At 38.8% G+C, this 17629-nt stretch overlaps 3 protein-coding genes across 4 annotated transcripts; all 3 read left to right on the plus strand.

The window, feature by feature from the left end:
* The first annotated feature begins 4605 nt into the window (after window positions 1-4605).
* Window positions 4606-7520, plus strand: LOC110950289 (troponin I, slow skeletal muscle-like). The gene is made up of 4 exons (XM_022192790.2): window positions 4606-4821; window positions 4943-5032; window positions 6577-6750; window positions 6851-7520. Exons 1-4 carry the CDS (start codon window positions 4717-4719, stop codon window positions 6938-6940), a joined length of 459 nt encoding a protein of 152 aa, XP_022048482.1. The 5' UTR covers window positions 4606-4716; the 3' UTR covers window positions 6941-7520.
* A 1716-nt stretch (window positions 7521-9236) lies between these two features.
* LOC110950287 (troponin I, slow skeletal muscle-like) lies at window positions 9237-10896 on the plus strand. The gene is made up of 4 exons (XM_022192787.2): window positions 9237-9470; window positions 10019-10108; window positions 10237-10410; window positions 10786-10896. The coding sequence occupies exons 1-4, from the start codon at window positions 9360-9362 to the stop codon at window positions 10870-10872; spliced, it is 462 nt and encodes a 153-aa protein (XP_022048479.2). The 5' UTR covers window positions 9237-9359; the 3' UTR covers window positions 10873-10896.
* Window positions 10897-12849: 1953 nt separating this feature from the next.
* On the plus strand, window positions 12850-16614 carry bpgm (2,3-bisphosphoglycerate mutase). 2 transcript variants are annotated; one of them, XM_022192775.2, is made up of 3 exons: window positions 12850-12981; window positions 13450-14075; window positions 14533-16614. In XM_022192775.2, exons 2-3 carry the CDS (start codon window positions 13475-13477, stop codon window positions 14706-14708), a joined length of 777 nt encoding a protein of 258 aa, XP_022048467.1. In that variant the 5' UTR covers window positions 12850-12981; window positions 13450-13474; the 3' UTR covers window positions 14709-16614. The 2 variants fall into 2 exon arrangements, with proteins under 2 accessions (XP_022048467.1, XP_022048468.1); XM_022192776.2 differs by having other exon boundaries at window positions 12889-12981; window positions 13467-14075.
* Window positions 16615-17629: the final 1015 nt, after the last annotated feature.

The following is a 17629-nucleotide window of genomic DNA, read 5'->3' on the forward strand; positions in this document are numbered from 1 at the left end:
TTCAGTGCATGTGTGTGACAGAACACAAACTCCAATCTCCTGCTTAAAACTCTCACATCTAATTATCTCACATCTAAAATTTTACACCCTTAGCTTCTACCTTGTCACATACAGGTTTTCATTAAACAATTAGCATGACCAACAACATTTTATGACAATATTATTGTGACATCTACAGTGCCTTGTGAAAGTATTCGGCCCCCTTGAACTTTTCAACCTTTCGCCACATTTCAGGCTTCAAACATAAAGATATAAAATTTTAATTTTTTGTCAAGAATCAACAACAAGTGGGACACAATCATGAAGTGGAATGAAATTTATTGGATATTTTATACTTTTTTAACAAATAAAAACCTGAAAAGTGGGGTGTGCAATATTATTCGGCCCCTTTACTTTCAGTGCAGCAAACTCACTCCAGAAGTTCAGTGAGGATCTCTGAATGATCCAATGTTGTCCTAAATGACTGATGATGATAAATAGAATCCACCTGTGTGTAATCAAGTCTCCGTATAAATGCACCTGCTCTGTGATAGTCTCAGGGTTCTGTTTAAAGTGCAGAGAGCATCATGAAGACCAAGGAACACACCAGGCAGGTCCCAGATACTGTTGTGGAGAAGTTTAAAGCCGGATTTGGATACAAAAAGATTTCCCAAGCTTTAAACATCTCAAGGAGCACTGTGCAAGCAATCTTATTGAAATGGAAGGAGTATCAGACCACTGCAAATCTACCAAGACCCGGCCGTCACTCTAAACTTTCACCTCGAACAAGGAGAAGACTGATCAGAGATGCAGCCAAGAGGCTCATGATCACTCTGGATGAACTGCAGAGATCTACAGCTGAGGTGGGAGAGTCTGTCCATAGGACAACAATCAGTCGTACACTGCACAAATCTGGCCTTTATGGAAGAGTGGCAAGAAGAAAGCCATTTCTCAAAGATATCTATAAAAAGTCTGGTTTGAAGTTTGCCACAAGCCACCTGGGAGACACACCAAACATGTGGAAGAAGGTGCTCTGGTCAGATGAAACCAAAATGGAACTTTTTGGCCACAATGCAAAATGATATGTTTGGCGTAAAAGCAACACAGCTCATCACCCTGAACACACCATCCCCACTGTCAAACATGGTGGTGGCAGCCTCATGGTTTGGGCCTGCTTTTCTTCAGCAGGGACAGGGAAGATGGTTAAAATTGATGGGAAGATGAATGGAGCCAAATACAGGAGCATTCTGGAAGAAAACCTGTTGGAGTCTGCAAAAGACCTGAGACTGGGACGGAGATTTATCTTCCAACAGGACAATGATCCAAAACATAAAGCCAAATCTACAATGGAATGGTTCACAAATAAACGTATCCAGGTGTTAGAATGGCCAAGTCAAAGTCCAGACCTGAATCCAATCGAGAATCTGTGGGCAGAGCTGAAGACTGCTGTTCACAAACGCTCTCCATCCAACCTCACTGAGCTGGAGCTGTTTTGCAAGGAAGAATGGGTAAGAATTTCAGTCTCTCGATGTGCAAAACTGATAGAGACATACCCCAAGCGACTTGCAGCTGTAACTGCAGCAAAAGGTGGCGCTACAAAGTATTAATGCAAGGGGGCCAAATAATATTGCACGCCCCATTTTTCAGGTTTTTATTTGTTAAAAAAGTTTAAAATATCCAATAAATTTCATTCCACTTCACGATTGTGTCCCACTTGTTGTTGATTCTTGACAAAAAATTACAATTTTATATCTTTATGTTTGAAGCCTGAAATGTGGCGAAAGGTTGAAAAGTTCAAGGGGGCCGAATACTTTCACAAGGCACTGTATATAAATTTAGAGAGACAATAATGTTATCAATCATATTAAGCTTTAATATTTGTGTTTTGTCTCTTTTACGGCAAATTATAATGGCGAATTACACTAAAAACAGTGCACACAGGTGGAGGGAGTCCATAACAGTAACTGTCCCTATGTTGGAGTGTCAACCAGATAGTTACTGCTGCTATAGATGCAATTTTTATAGCTTCTATGCTCGTCTACCAGGTAGTGAGGGTCAAATGTGAAGATCCTATTGGTGGCATTCATGTGAAAACCAGAATTCTTGGAGATTAACCTGCACGACACATAAGACATCTAGATATCTGTCTGCACCTTGTGCACCAGTTTTAATCACTGATCGGAATTTTTCTGAGAGTTGTGCAACTTTAATGTGACACTAAATCACTGTGGTACAACTTTAACGCAAAGAGTTTTCTAAACATAGCATGTGACCCGATGGTCCTACTTCACTATTTTTGTTTAATTGTTTGCTGCCTACCTATCCTTATGTGGGGGCATGAGTCGCAGGCTTTTGAGTTAACATTTGACTGCCTGCTAAAACATTGACGCAAATTGAAGTCCGGCTGGCTCAGTTTACAAACCATCATGCCCTGACTAACACCTGTCCTTGTTCCTCTACTCGCCTAAATAAAACTGGACTAACCCTTGGCTTTGTTCTTGCCTCCGAGGTGGTCCTGTAATGTGTTATCAAAGTTTCAGCATACGCATGTAGAAGAATTGCAATGTATACAAAGTACAGCAGACAGAGGATGTAAAATGAATATTATACTATCTGGCTTTTTGTAATCAAGTGATGAATTTTTCATTTTTTAGAATTGTGGCCACTACAAAAGCAGATATAGGAGTTGGTATTAAAACCCTCAGTGACACTATTAGATGTCTATAGATGGACATCTTGAGACATCTTGCACTTGGGCTGTTTTGTTTGTTTGTTCTATAAATACAGTGACCGAAGTAACAGTGACACTCAGCTTTGATTTCTTTCTTCTGTTTGACTCCTTAACAACTTGATCCAAACTTTAACAAGCTGGCCCTGCTCATATGTGAATGGGTGGCACTGACCCAGCACGAGTTCAGCGCCCTCTCTAAATGCTCCCAGTCACCTCCACTAACAGGTGTTGCAGAAACCTTGTGAGATCCCATAAGAGCCCATAAGTGACGTTTTATTACTTCCTTTCCAGTTTGAATATTGCGGTGATGCTATGTGCAACAGCAAATGTCACTGATGGTGGAAGCAACAGACAGGACTCTATTTTAGTAAGCCGTTCAGATTTAGCACAGACACTATAAATCTGACTGATTTTTCTCCAACGTCTTTCAGAAAGTCGATGGTGCCTCCCTCGCACACTCACACTTTTCTTCAGTTTCGAGGCGCGTTACAGGGAGTTGTCTGGCTTCAGCTAGGTACAGATTTCTGATCATTCTAAATATTTGTTTTGGTTATGTTGATGCTGAACTATTCTTTAAAGCAAGTACTAACAGCTGATACTACTATCGTTACTAATGCAGTAAAAGTATAGTGTCTTGCCCCTCTTGTGATGCTTATTGCAATAATGTTATTGTTTCAGATTAACAGCAAGTTGAACATTGCCATTTTACATTCCTGTGGATTATCTGGTCATTCACCTTTTTGTCACCTATGCTGGAACTCTCATCAGTTATTTTAACACATGCACCACCTCAACTCTTTCAGACTTTCCACATGACAAAAAACAAGAGCTTGAGTAATTCTGCTTATACAATTAAAGAATTTATGCATGGTATGTGCATTTTTAATTTAGTTGTAATATGAATTTCAGTGTAGTTATAATATAAATTTGAATTTGTAACATTATAATTGGTTGCATGTAACTTACAAAGTATGACCAAGATGAAGTGGGCAAAAATATTAGGCAACGTAATAAAAGCAACATGTGAATTGTTACAGAATTAACTAACTAATTAAAGTTCTAAACTACACCAAGGAGACTCTGAGTCTAGCAGATAATAAATAACTTCGTGCACCGAGTTTTAATGGGCCGGTGAATGTCTGGAGTGGATAAAATGATCAGAGAGATGATCAGTCTTGAGAATACAGCTCAACTAAACACGCCGAGGAGAGAATCTGCTCTATTTTTGTCCATAATGATTCGAATTTTCCAGGATCACAGTTTCTGTTATTTTTTCAATTCTAGTGTAAGAGTTCACAACAATAATGGGTGATGCGTAAGTATTATCACTTTTGGTTTAAATTAACGTGTTCATTTACAAACAAGCTTTAATGCAAGCTGTAAAACATATGGTGGTTATTCATTAAGTAAAAACTGTTCACATGTATTTTCTCCCTCCGATTTATGCCACAACAGACCGGTAAGTAACTCTTACACAGCATGTTTAATAACCTGTTTTTGTTCATCTTCACTGTATTAGTCTATAAAGGCCATAGAAATCATATGTGTAATTTTGATTTGCTACACAATCGATGGTATAAATGGAAAATAATGAATATCTTTTATATTTTATATTAAAGAAAAAATCAAAGATCTCCTCCTCTCGAAGGCTGGGGTTGAAGGTAAGTGTTTGTCAAATGTTTTTAAATCGATTCAATGTGAAGAATGTGACCACTTATAATCTGTGTTTAGGCCAGATAAAAATCAACTTCAAGAATTTCGAAGTTGTGTGACAAGGTTATTAGCATATAGTGTGCTATAATTTGAATTAAAATACAGTTTACATACATTATTTATAAAGAAGGTGTCAAATTTATGGTTAGGTTTTATCATATTACATGGTCACTTACGTGAATTACTGAACTGCCGTAATACATCTGGTGAGCCTCATAAAATGTGAAAAACAACGCCCCATCTACTTCCATTTTCTTGCTCCTCAGATTAGACTGCTGGCGGTCGCTGCTCAGATGCTGCAGGAGGAAAAAGAGCAGAAGCTGAAGGAGAGAGAAGTTGCTCTGGCAGAGAGGGTTCCTCCTCTAAATCTCTCTGGTCTGTCTTTGCAAGAGCTGCAGGTATTTCATGTCAGAATATTACAGAGATCCTTTTCGCTCAGTAATCAGAAGTCTTTCTGTTAAAATATTTCTGTTGCAATATTCTAATGCCACCAGAGGGCATCTTTTGCCCTTCTTTCAGGAGCTATGCAAAGACCTGCACCACAAGATCGATGTTGTAGATGAGGAGTGGTATGATATTGGTCTCAAAGTTTCCAAAAACGACAACGAGGTGAGATGCTCATGCTTGGATAGCAAGAACAACATGCATGTGGAAATGGTAAAGTTGCTGCATCTAATATATTTACTGTGGAGACAAGGTCATAACAAAATGAAAACAAAAAATGAACAAATACTGCTCCCAAGTGGGAGAAGTGTGATAACAACACGACAAGATGTACAGTACAAGAATCATCCATGAAACTTGTTGTTCTTCTTTAAGCCTGGAAAAAAATATTTTTTGGCATCTTGTGGAAATTCCGATATATTATAATATAAAAAATAAATCCAATATTCACTCTCTGTCAGTTTGGTCTCCACTGTTGCCTCTAATTCCTTATGAGAGAAATACCACACTCTGAAGTTGCTAAATTCCCCAAAATATCAGTCCTAGTCGCTCCCTGACTTTGTCGTAAGAAGTCTTTCCAAACATTTTGCAACTCAGTTCACAGTTGTATTTAATTACATCAATAGAAAGGTGGGAGCAAACTGGAAATTTGCAGTTTAGCTGAAAGCATGCAGACTACTCCATTGTAATTCATGACATTTTATATAGGAAAGGTCACATCATTCATCAGGCTTAAACCAAGATGCAACATGGACTACTTCTCAGTCTGGAGCCAACAATTATTACACTGATTTAATGAGGCAAAAATCCCTGACAGTGGCATTTATATTCTGCTATTATTAGCGCTAGACCAACAATAAATTGGGCCAATGTTGGCAAGATATCAAAAATGTGTTGATACGCAATCATGTGGTAAGTTGTCCATTAATCAAATAACTAATCTAACCACTAATTAATACATAAAAGTAGCAATTTTACCGCAGAGGCTTCTGTTGTTGTCTATAAAGTATAGCCACGCCCCCTGGCTCCGCCAACTTTAATGATTTATTTAAATTTCAGTATTGATTTATTTTAAGATCGGCCACCTGATCTCTCATTTTGACCATGAAAACTAACGGGAAAAAAATCCTGAGCTGTAGAAAATCAGTATCAAATTTTATTTTTTCCAAAAATGAATTGGGGTCTATGGAGCAAAAGCTCTTTGGAGCCAACCCTAGTGGACGGCGTGATATTGCAAGTTTTTGACACTTCCGGGTTGGCTTCAATTCTGGAACCAGATGCTACGTCCACTATATATACAGTCTATGGTTTTGTCCTAACCTTTGAGAGCTGTTAACTTTAAAGGAATATAAAAATGTCTGAATAGTGTAGTACACTAAGAAAAAGTAAAATCTAAAATCTGTTAAGATTAGCAAAACTTTGACCATAAAATATCAATGTCCACATAAAACATTGTCTATAACTACATTTCTAACTATTCGAGTATAATCTAACAAACATATCTTGACTTAAGGTTGGTCATGAGTGAACTTTATATTTATACAAAAAGTGGACAAGTGAACTGATGAAAGAGACAGTTAAGAAATCTGGGAGCTTCCTTAAATAATAAATAAGCATCAGTGAGTCTAAAATACTGGTACGTTACTACTTTACTCACAAAGGTAGCACAGCTAGCAGTAATCCTTTCTATCACTTGATCCTCTGGCCAGATTGAAAACTTGAATCTGAAGATCACCGAGATTCAGAGTAAGTTCAAGAAGCCAACCCTGAAGAGAGTGAAGATCTCAGCTGAGGCCATGCTGAGCGTCCTGCTGGGCGCCAAGCACAAGGAGTCCATCGACTTCAAGGCTAACCTCAAAACAGTCAAGAAGGAGGAGGAGAAGGTAAACCTGGCTTTTGCTTTATGGTCTTGGTAAATCTCTAAGTGACTGTGCTTTTGATTTTTTTCTTCATCTTGGCTTTGACATGTCATCTCTCTACCAGAAAGAGGAGGTGACTGACTGGCGTAAGAACGTGGAGGCCATGTCTGGTATGGAGGGCAGGAAGAAGCTGTTTGACGCCTCTGGCAACTAAAAAAAAACAACCATCTTTGACAGAAGACATTTTCTCCTGTTAACTAATTCTTACCATTCATTACTTTCCCATCTATATTTTATTTATTTATGAATTGCTAGCAGGATAGACACCTTTAAAACCCGGATAGTCGTGGAAAAGCACCAGCTAATAATTTTAATAGAGACCGGGTGCTTCAGATTTTTTTAAACTTATACATGGAATAGAAAAAAGTTTAGTATGCATTAAATACATTCTAAAATGTATATTGAGAGGACTGCATAATGAAAAAGTACTGACTTTAATATACTTAAGGATTTTTGGAAAGTTTTTTTTTTTGCCATTAGCTCCTGTGTATTAGTGAAGCATGTGTTTGTTTGCAGCAAGTTCTCCTCTGCAGCCTTGCGATGGCAGCATCACTCTTTCAAATCCCCACAATGCACTGAGCTACTTCAGTACAGTATGTTGACAGAGGAGAAATATTGTTTGTTCATCATAAACTAGCAAGTGCTATTGTACTATCTGTTGTGATGAAATGTCATGTAATTTGCCAGACATTTAAAATGCATTGGCTATTAAAGCTATTTCTAAAAATGAAACAATACAACTGTTGTCTTTGTTAAAGTTATTACAGGAGTGTGCTTTATTCATATTTGGGGTATGGACTCTACAGCAATGCTCTCATGAATAAAAACAGCAGTTCTGCCATTGTCTTTCTCCACTGTGTAATCTAATAATCACTCTGGACTGTATGTGGGACCAGCTTTAATGCAGCACATATAATTATGGAATAAGGTTCCTTCAAACTTCTACGTCTCCTTCTTAACAAGGAGACGGAGGCACTAAGACAGCATCACAGCTGGATGGTCCAAGGAAGAACTTTCACACCTCATACATGTGGAATATGAGAGACGCACCGCAAGAATGGTGAGGACAGACAGTCTATTTTAGTGAGCCACTCACATGAGCGCTGAAATCTATATATCTGCCCTCTTTGATGCCTTCTCGTCTCAGAAAAAGACGCCTGTGAGTATTTGTCACTTACTGTATAAGGTAAGGATTTTATTTTGAAATAATAGCATATGAAGAAACAGTAGAGCAAATTAAGGACTTTTATCGCAGTATTCTTGACAGAAACTGTGTTGCCACATTCATCAGTATTTTAAAAAGCAAGGTTGTATTTTTAACTCTAAAACAGACTTCAAGTTAAAGAGAGTTTACATTTACTAAAACTGGGAATCATATTTTACTGAATAAAGGATTTTAACAGAACCTCTTTTGGTAAGTCAAGGAAGAGAGTATTTCTTAGATTTAAGACCTGCTGGCTTCCTCTGATCTCAAACAGGCGTCCAAGTAGCAGTTATAAATAACACAACAGAGTGTGAATTTGATTTATGTGCTATACTTTTACAAATCTGGTTGTCTTCAGTCCAGGTGTATATCTATTGATTGATTACTTGTCAGGTAATTTTAACTATTTTTGACTTGGTTCAATAGGATTTTTTAGTCACAGGTTTGACCTTTAGACAATGTCATAGACTGTTTGTGTCCAATGCTATGTTTCTACAATCAACAGTAAATTATATGAGGTTTCTAAATGACAGCAGTAAATGTGATTATAATGGTGTGTATTCTAAAAATATAAATTGTCTTCCTTCTTTTTTTGGATCTATAAATGTAACAAGCGGAGACACAAAACTGCAACCATGTCTCAAGGGTAAGTACCTTTTAAGTTGCATTAAACTATAATTCACATTTTGTATGTGAGATTCCAACATTGTAAGACATCTACCTTTTCTCTATCTTCTTGCATAATGCACACCTCCTCCCTGAATGTACAGAGCTCCGGTGAGTTGATAATTCTTTTATTCTGAAGTTGGAATTTATGGAATTTATCAGATTAACACCTAGGTTTTTAGCACCATTATTCCTAATATATCCTGACTATTCATGTCACTGAATTACTTGAAAGTCAAAATAAAAAAGATATGTATACAATTAAATCCAGATTTACAGGTCAGACGTGGTTTCACAGCTTGAGTGGGTATTAGCATGTCATATACTGACATGGACAGTGCCAACAACCAAAATACCTGTCACTGAATCCTGTTTAGTTACAACCTAACATCTTGCTGTGCTTATACTACACTGCTTCTGTCAGAAAATGTAACACTACATAGAAGTAGAACAAATTTTACTAACACACAAAAAACTGCTGCATACTACAGAAGTCTGGACAAAATGTGCACTGTCCTCTTTTCCAGAAACCAAAGCCAAAAATCTCGGCATCTCGCAGACTGTTCTTGAAGGTATTTTATGTGAAAGTGTGTTAGTCTTGGATTGTAGTGCTGCAGAAACCTTGCTGCTGTAAAGCATACGTTGTCTGCTTGACTGAGGTGTAATTCTGTATGTGTACCAGACCAAACTGCTGAAGAAGGCCATGACTCTGCTGGAGAGTGAAAAGCAGGTCAGGAAAGATGAACGAGAGAGAATCCTTTCTGAGAGAGTGCCATCCCTCCAAATGTCTGGGCTGTCTTTGCAGGATCTACAGGTACGTTTTTATCAGAAGCTTTTTCATCCACAAAAACAGGTTTTTAGCTGTGGCTCTGAAGGAACTCAGAGCAGTTTGCTTTGGTTAATTAACATGGGTTCAGAGGTATCAGTCTTAGAGAGTTATGATGCTGCCATAATACCTCTAGGTGAAAGTGATTTAGCTTGTGGTGCTAAAAACACTACAAACTTCAAATGTGAAAATTCAACAACAATGCCATTTGCCAAAAACAATATCTCAGTTTCCACTAACGTCCTTATTAACAGTTTTAGTAGAGACCATTTAAAAACATTTCCAGTGAAGCTATTCACAGGAAAGTAGTTAATTAATCTGTGGATCATACAAAATCTGTTACACATGCTATATAATTGTATAAATTATGGCATAACTTATAAAGAAATCACTGCACATACACATGCTGTACTGTCTCTGCACTGTTTCTTACCATGTCAGAGTGTCTGTAAGATTATCCAGACCAGTTACACTTAATCAAAGTCTAATAAATGGTTCTACAATGAGTCTGATACGATCATGGTTTCTGTCCACAGAACCTTTGCAAAGAACTACACCAAAAAATCGATGTGGTTGATGAAGAGCGGTATGATATTGCATCTAAAGTCTCAAAAAATGAAATGGAGGTAAGTAAAACTTGTAACTATTAGAGTTCGGCCAAACTTTAAGGTAAATATCTGCACCTGAGGTTCACTGGTAGTTAAACATTTTAAGGATTTGAGGATGGGTTTGTTATTTTTGTTGGGGGAAAAAGATACAGGACCTGTCTCAGAAGATCTATGAGCTCAAAGGCAAGATGAAGAGACCAAACCTGAAGAGGGTGCGGGTGTCAGCTGACGCCATGCTGGGAGCTCTGCTGGGTGCTAGGGTCAAAGAGTCTGTGGACTTCAAGGCCAACCTGAAGACAGTGAAGAAAGAGGAGGAGAAGGTAAGAGCAGCAGATGTTAGCTTGAATTTACATACTATGTGGCGTTGTTTCAACTTAATTCACTTTAATTCATCCCATGAACAAACTCGTATATCCTGGACTAATAGATAAGCAAATAAAATACATTTCTGGTTAATTTAAGTAGGTTCAGGTTCTTTTAAAAGATCAACCATGATGTGAAACTTGAACTGATGCTACTGATGCCACTAAAGATAAGGTTAAAACAGAGTGTGAGACACTAATATTTAGTGAAGCAACCTCATCTTTATGCCTGCTTAATATTAACAAGCATGCATCCACATCTTCTCCACCCAAAACTATTACAAGCGTTTCAGAGTGAACTGATCAAATTTTTTTCATACCATCATCCTGCAGAAAGAGGAAGTGACTGACTGGCGTAAGAACGTGGAGTCCATGTCTGGTATGGAGGGCAGGAAGAAGCTGTTTGATGCTGGACAGTAGATTTGAAGTGCATATCTCTGTGAAGATGCTTGTTGCTCTTAAACAGGTGAAACCAGTGAACTTTATAATGAAAGGGAAAGTGAAGACCAGTCGAAGCCTAGGTTCGTGCATAGTTCATGTTTCTTTGACTGTTAATAGTAAACAAAGAGTCTTTAGGATAATCCTATGAATACATATAGCATTTGCATTATGTATGCTATGAAAATGTATGTATTTAATCTAATAGTGCACTACTTTGTAGTTTTTAGCATCCTATATATGCATGAGTACAGCACCACCATCCATTATCTATGTCATCTCAATAATGTTGCCTTACTTTGTGACATTTTTTCACATACAAGAAATCACCAGTATTCACAGGAAATGCATATGGACAAATGACAAAGAACTTTTCCTTATCCCATTATCATTTTGCCCATATTGCCTTGAAAAGCTTAAGCTCCTTTGCTATACTGGAGTGGTAAACAGAATGAATACACATTCCAGGGGCAGCTAATGCTGAGCTCAACTGTTCATGGAAACACATCAAGGTGAGCATCCTTGAAAATGAATGTGGTATTAAACTTAGACATTATGAGAAAAGCAGTTTAAAAACTTGCATATCAAATAATAAAATGTATTTGACATTGCACAGAATGCTGTTGATCTCCTTACTGCACTATGTAAGTGCTTGTATGAATCATCTAATTGTCTGATGGTGGTATGATGATGTCATAAATTTATGTTTGTGATACACTTAAAGCGCAGGTGTTTCTGGCCAAATGTTATAAACCATATATACGTGCTTACCTCAAAAGCTAATTTCTTACATTTTCACGCTACAAGAAAGTATAATAAGTAAACTGTATAGGATGGCCTTTATTAACCCAGAAAAGACCTGAAATGAAAACTGACTGTATCCAGCAGAGTGGATAGTGGAGGTCTGCCCTATGTACTTACTGCAGTAATCTAAAACAGACACCCATTACCTGGTTCCATCCAATAATCATCTTTCATTACGTTTTCTAGGGAAATTATCAGAAATGTATTGTGATATAGACTATGTATGCGTATGTATGCCAATGTACAGTAAATATCTAGACCTTTATTAGGTATATCTGTGAAATCTAATGCAATCCAGTACAACATACACAGATTTCTACACTTTCAGTTTTAGAAGCACTTAGCAGTAATGCAGTCCAGCAGACCACCACCATCCGCCCTTGCCTCAATAACAAAGAAGAACTTTCACCAGTGAACAATAATCTAGACTGTAGAAGCTTCATTAAGCAGAGCTGCTGTGTTAAAAGCATTAGGGTGTGCTACAGTTTGAGGGATTTAATTTTGTTTACACATTAAATCATTGGCTATTACTGTGAACTTAACCATTAAATTTTGAGGTTAAGATTATATATTTAGCTGGTTATCTCGAGGGTGTAAATTATTATGTGTCAACGTGTCCTTTTGAGACTTAAATAATGCAGCAATAACTTTGATACAAGCAGCTTTCACCACTGACTCCAACATGAATGGGAACAACCTCCTAATTCACTAAACTGTACCCAACCAACATTTATAAAAATGTTAACTTTTACTTTAAGTTACGTTGCATAGTATTAAAGTGAGCAACCTTTTAGGTAGTTAACCTATACTTTTTGTCACTTAGAAAGTTTAACTTTTTTGTCATATTTGCATTTTCTCCACATACCACTATCAGATAAGGCGGGTGTACAAGCGTACATAAGCGGTGTCTTCTCTCTGTTTGTGAATAAAGTTGTCTAACATTGTTGTGGTTCTTCTTCGAACCTTATAAATAGTCTCTAAAGAATAAATTAACAAAGCCAGACTACAAAACCTAGACACAGCTGACAGACTTTACCTCTCCATCACAGCCATGTCCGGGTCCACGCCTCCTCCATCGTGAACGCGCCTAGTCGTTACTGCTGCTCCTAATATGGGCATAACTTGCCCCTAAGCACCGCCTAAATGCTATATCCAGCATTCTGATTGGACGAAAGGAATGTCAGTCCTCAACATTCAAGGAACGTTGTTGTGCGTGCCCTGCAGAGTACTTGTCAACATTAGCGAATGTTCAAGCTACATTTAGGCCGGATTTAAAACCCACACCGGGTAAGACATCAATTTCACAATATCCTGGTCGTTTTGGTATGAGGTTACCACATGCTTGTGTTTCTGTTTTCTATCCTTATGTCGGTCTGAGCGGCCGTATTACACGCAACATAAACGGTCATTTACTCACTCATCCTCTCATTAGCTAAATAGCTTTCTAGTAGCATCAAATGAAATATGTGCAAATAGAGCTAGCTATCCATATCTGTTGTTTATAGTCTAGCCAATGAATGGGGATAAGTGAACCTGCTGTAGCTAACCGCCTCCAGCCGGTCAGTTTTTTTTAAGACAACCTCTAACCTTTTGCTGCCACTGCCTCCAATAAAGCCCCTACTTCTGAACACAGATCACACACCTCTGACTGGCTGAGGCTATCAATTGTAAGATGACGATTCTGCCTAAATGTATGTAATATTTTCACTCACTAACTGCATAACCTTCATTTTCACTTCTGTTGAATGTGTCCAGATCTCTTCTGCTGCTAGTGTTTCAGATGTCAAAGTACAAACTCTTTCTGCTGAGGCATGGAGAGGGGGCCTGGAACAAGGAGAACCGTTTCTGCAGCTGGGTCGACCAGAAGCTGAGTGAGGATGGGGTGAAGGAAGCCAAGGACTGCGGCAGGCTCCTGAAGGAGCAGGGATACAAGTTTGACTTGGTGTTCACCTCAATACTCAGCCGCTCTATCCAGACAGCATGGCTGGTGCTGGAGGCTATGGGTCAGGAGTGGGTCCCTGTTATCAAGTCCTGGAGGCTTAATGAACGCCACTACGGTTCCCTGATTGGACTCAACCGGGCAGAGATGGCTCTAGAACATGGAGATGAAAAGGTGAAGTTGTGGAGAAGGAGCTACGACATCACTCCACCACCCATAAATGAGTCCCACCCTTACTTCCTGGAGATCTACAATGACCGCAGATACACCACTTGTGATGTGCCAAAGGAGAACCTTCCCCGAGCTGAGAGCCTGAAAGAGGTGTTGGACAGGCTGCTGCCATACTGGGACAGCACTGTGGTACCAGAGATAAGGAGTGGTAGGACTGTGCTCATTTCTGCTCATGGAAACAGCTGCAGGGCCCTGCTGAAACACCTGGAAGGTATGCTATTGAACTGGCCCGAGCGATTGTAAACAGTGCTCTCGGAGCTTTTGTCTTTGCGCTGTGAATGCATTCATTTGAAATCAGCAGCTGCTCCTGAACTGTCCAGGCCTCTGTAGATCACAGTCATTGAATTAGGAAGGACATATTTCAGTTCCAGAAATGGAAGGCTGAACTTGTGCAAAAAGGCCAGTGAGTTTATGTTACATTAGGCTGTGGCAATGAAATCCATGCTGACCTTTTAACACAGTCAGACCTTGAGGGCTCCATGTGTCACAGCCCACTCAGTAGCTTATCACATATTCACAGTTACTGTAGATAATAGTATGCAGCAAAGGATATACAGGCTGTCATTACAGTTTGTCGTCATTATTGCACTAATGCAAAATGAAATAATGCAAACTGTCGCTGGATAAACTGCATAGCATGATTTTAATACTACACCCTCTTTCAACAGGTATATCAGATGAGGATATTGTCAGTGTGACTTTACCTACAGGGATACCTGTGCTGCTTGAGCTCGATGAAAACCTCAGGCCTGTGAGACCTCGACAGCTGCTGGGAGACCAGGCAAAGATTCAGGCAGCCATTAAAAAGGTGGAGGACCAGGGAAAAGCCAAATCGTCAACTTGAATGCATTAAAACGGCTGTAGGACTTCATTTGCACTGATCCGCCACAACATTTAAATCGCTGAATGGTGAAGTGAGTAGCATCGAACGTCTCGTTACATTGCAGTGGTCTGCTTGGAAATCTTGGGTCCTGGCATAAATGTGGATGTTACTTTTAAATTTAGTACCCACGTTAACATCGTTTCAGATCAAGCAAACTCCCCTATTGCACAAAACAGCACTGCCAGACTGCCCCTTCAGCAAGATAGTGTGCCTGCCACACCTCAAAAACTGCTCAAGAACAGCTCAAGGAACACAAGAAAGGGCCTAAGGTATTCAGCTAGCCTCTAAAGTCCCCAGTGGAGCCAGGGGATACAATGGAACAAGACAGATTGATAGAGCCACCCCACAATCCACAGAACCCAGATCATTTGCTGTCAGAGCTGTCTTAGCAGCAAGAAGACGACAAACATAATATTAGGCAGGTGGTTTTAATGTTGTGGCTGATCGGTGTGGCTCAGTTCTTGTTGCCTGTGTGCACTTTTTATTAGATATGGTGAAACTCCTCGACAGACTTGAATAACTCATTATTTAACATTGAACATTAACAACGACAGACAGTTGATTTAAAGGATAAATGTAAGTCTCATGGTGAAGTTGCTGTATGTGTAATAGTGGGCTAAACCTGTATACAGTATGTGTGTGTTGTAGCTCAGACTGGTTCTACTAGGGCGACAAAAAGTTCTAAGTTGTACTGTAAATGTTTCTGCACTGTGTTGAATTGTGTTTTGTGTAAACACCGAGGAAGCTTTTAGTCTATATGTAATTTTTAAGCTAACTGCACCTACTTCTGCCTGTAGGGCGACTCTAAATTGCTTATTTATTTATTTACACATTGACTCTACTGTGCAGATTTAAGGCAATTTAGTGAAGCTTCAAAATCTTTTACTATCCCGTATCCTTCCTTTTTAAAAGATATTTTTTGTGACATTGTTTAGCTTTAGAAATACTCTATTGGATGTGCCTTCAGTATTAGTTCAGCTATTTTTCAAAAGCGTCTTATAAGTAGAGTATAAACAAATCTTTTATTTAAGAATAAAAACACTCCTTTAACAAATCTTACCTCATAAACATTGATAGCCAGGCTGTTGATTCCAAGGATTGGGTAATTGTGAGCGTTGGAAATGCTGTAAATATGCAAAGCCACTGAAATCCCATGCATATGAGTTACTCATACTTCTGAATGGCCTGCTCAGTAAGTCAGACAGCCGAGTCTGTTTTTCTGTGTGGTTTATACAGTACATTAACTCTGACACAGAAAAGGTTGAGTTGAAAACACTGTGGCTTGCAACCGTGGGTATGTCGGTATGATAACTGGCTTATGCTTTGCACATTTTGGAGGGGATTTTATAGGAATTTAATATAAGAATCCCCTCATTAATGCAACAACTGTGAATGATAAATGCTATTATTTGATATGAATTTAATTCTAAGTGTCAAACACAAGAACTAGTTTGGTTTTCATTTTTAGTTCCTAAATATTATCTTAAATGCACCATTATTGTCAGTAATGTGGGTGAAAATGTTACAAAATGTCCTGCTTGTCACTGTTTGTTTATACAGTTTGTGGCACAGGCTACTTTGTTGTATGTGTGTATCTTGTATGCAGATGTGAAGCACTGAGCGTTGTTTGTGCCTCCTGTTTTCTCAGTTTGTTGTTGTGTTGCTCCACCGCTGTTATTTTGTACACTGGTTTGTTAGGTCAATGGGGGACAGGGACAGGTTAAATAAACAGTCATTTGTATCTACTAATGAGTAAAAAAACACTGGTAGTTTTGTAATTTCACGTAAATGACTAAATTTCTTTCCTGCTGTTCTCACCTTCTCATTTGAGAGTATGCATGATGAAATAAAATTGAATTCAAATTTTCTTGAGTGATTAATAGTTATGTGTGTGTCTCATGCTTCATTTAAAGCTTTGTTTTCGGAGGTCATTAAATCATTTGGCAACAGCAAGGCGTCTCACATGTCACAGTGATATACAGTCGGTAAATTTTGTGATGGAGCAATGGGAACAAATCAGGACACAAACAATAATGCTTGTTTGGGAAGTACAGACATTCCTGCAATTTGGATTCTGGTCGCCTTGAGCCCGCTGGAAACAATAAACAACTGAGTCTGTTTGGTTTCCACAGATAGATCCAGAGGAGTGGCTCTTCATTTCTCAACCACTTTTGTAATTTGGCCAAACCAGTGGGGCCGAGCCACGAAGAAACCCTCTAATTGGATGGAAATGCTCTTAAATGGACTCTGTGATCAACACGATGATGCTCATTCCTAGCTATGTGGCAGCAGTGATACCATACATCTAATATGCAGATGGCTGACAAATTTAAGGAAATTCAACATGAGACGTGGGGCCACCATATGCTGCTAGAATAGCTTCTTTGAACCTTGACGTCTTTCAGCTTCTCTGAACTCTACTGGAGGCATAGAACCCCATTTTTCCATACTATCATTTTATCTGTTGATGGTGGTGGAGAGTGCTGTCTAACACATAGATCCAAAGTCCTTCTCAGTTTGGTGGATATTTGGTGACTTGGGAAGCATGATTCAAATAAATTTCATCATCATTAAACCACTCAGTGCCCCCCTCATGTCCTATGGATGTGAACACTGTCATCCTGGAAGAGACAATTTACATCAAGACAGACTGGATAAAAGTGTTCACTCAGAAAAACTTTGCATTGATTTACAGTGATCCTTCCCTCTGAGGGGAAAAGTGGAGTCAAGTCATCAGATCCCCTCACTGTAGGGATCAAGGTCGCATTGTACAAAAATCTACATTTTACTGTTTTGTGGTTGTTGATATAAGATGCAAGATGTTTATTTCTGGCATTCCTAATGCCTCCTCACAACTAGACAGCCTTCCAACTTTACAAGCC

The sequence above is a fragment of the Acanthochromis polyacanthus genome, chromosome 8, assembly GCF_021347895.1.
Source record: "Acanthochromis polyacanthus isolate Apoly-LR-REF ecotype Palm Island chromosome 8, KAUST_Apoly_ChrSc, whole genome shotgun sequence".
NCBI classification, from domain to species: domain Eukaryota; kingdom Metazoa; phylum Chordata; class Actinopteri; family Pomacentridae; genus Acanthochromis; species Acanthochromis polyacanthus.

What these genes read in the sequence shown, in the direction of transcription:
- LOC110950289 (XM_022192790.2), top strand. Translation starts at nt 4,717, where the DNA reads ATGCTGCAGGAGGAAAAAGAGCAGAAGCTGAAGGAGAGAGAAGTTGCT. An exon ending in TTTCCAAAAACGACAACGAG is followed by an intron (nt 5,033 to 6,576) that starts GTGAGATGCTCA and finishes TCCTCTGGCCAG; the next exon opens with ATTGAAAACTTGAATCTGAA. An exon ending in TCAAGAAGGAGGAGGAGAAG is followed by an intron (nt 6,751 to 6,850) that starts GTAAACCTGGCT and finishes TCTCTCTACCAG; the next exon opens with AAAGAGGAGGTGACTGACTG.
- LOC110950287 (XM_022192787.2), top strand. Translation starts at nt 9,360, where the DNA reads ATGACTCTGCTGGAGAGTGAAAAGCAGGTCAGGAAAGATGAACGAGAG. An exon ending in TGTCTTTGCAGGATCTACAG is followed by an intron (nt 9,471 to 10,018) that starts GTACGTTTTTAT and finishes TTCTGTCCACAG; the next exon opens with AACCTTTGCAAAGAACTACA. An exon ending in TGAAGAAAGAGGAGGAGAAG is followed by an intron (nt 10,411 to 10,785) that starts GTAAGAGCAGCA and finishes ATCATCCTGCAG; the next exon opens with AAAGAGGAAGTGACTGACTG.
- bpgm (XM_022192775.2), top strand. Translation starts at nt 13,475, where the DNA reads ATGTCAAAGTACAAACTCTTTCTGCTGAGGCATGGAGAGGGGGCCTGG. An exon ending in CCTGCTGAAACACCTGGAAG is followed by an intron (nt 14,076 to 14,532) that starts GTATGCTATTGA and finishes CTCTTTCAACAG; the next exon opens with GTATATCAGATGAGGATATT.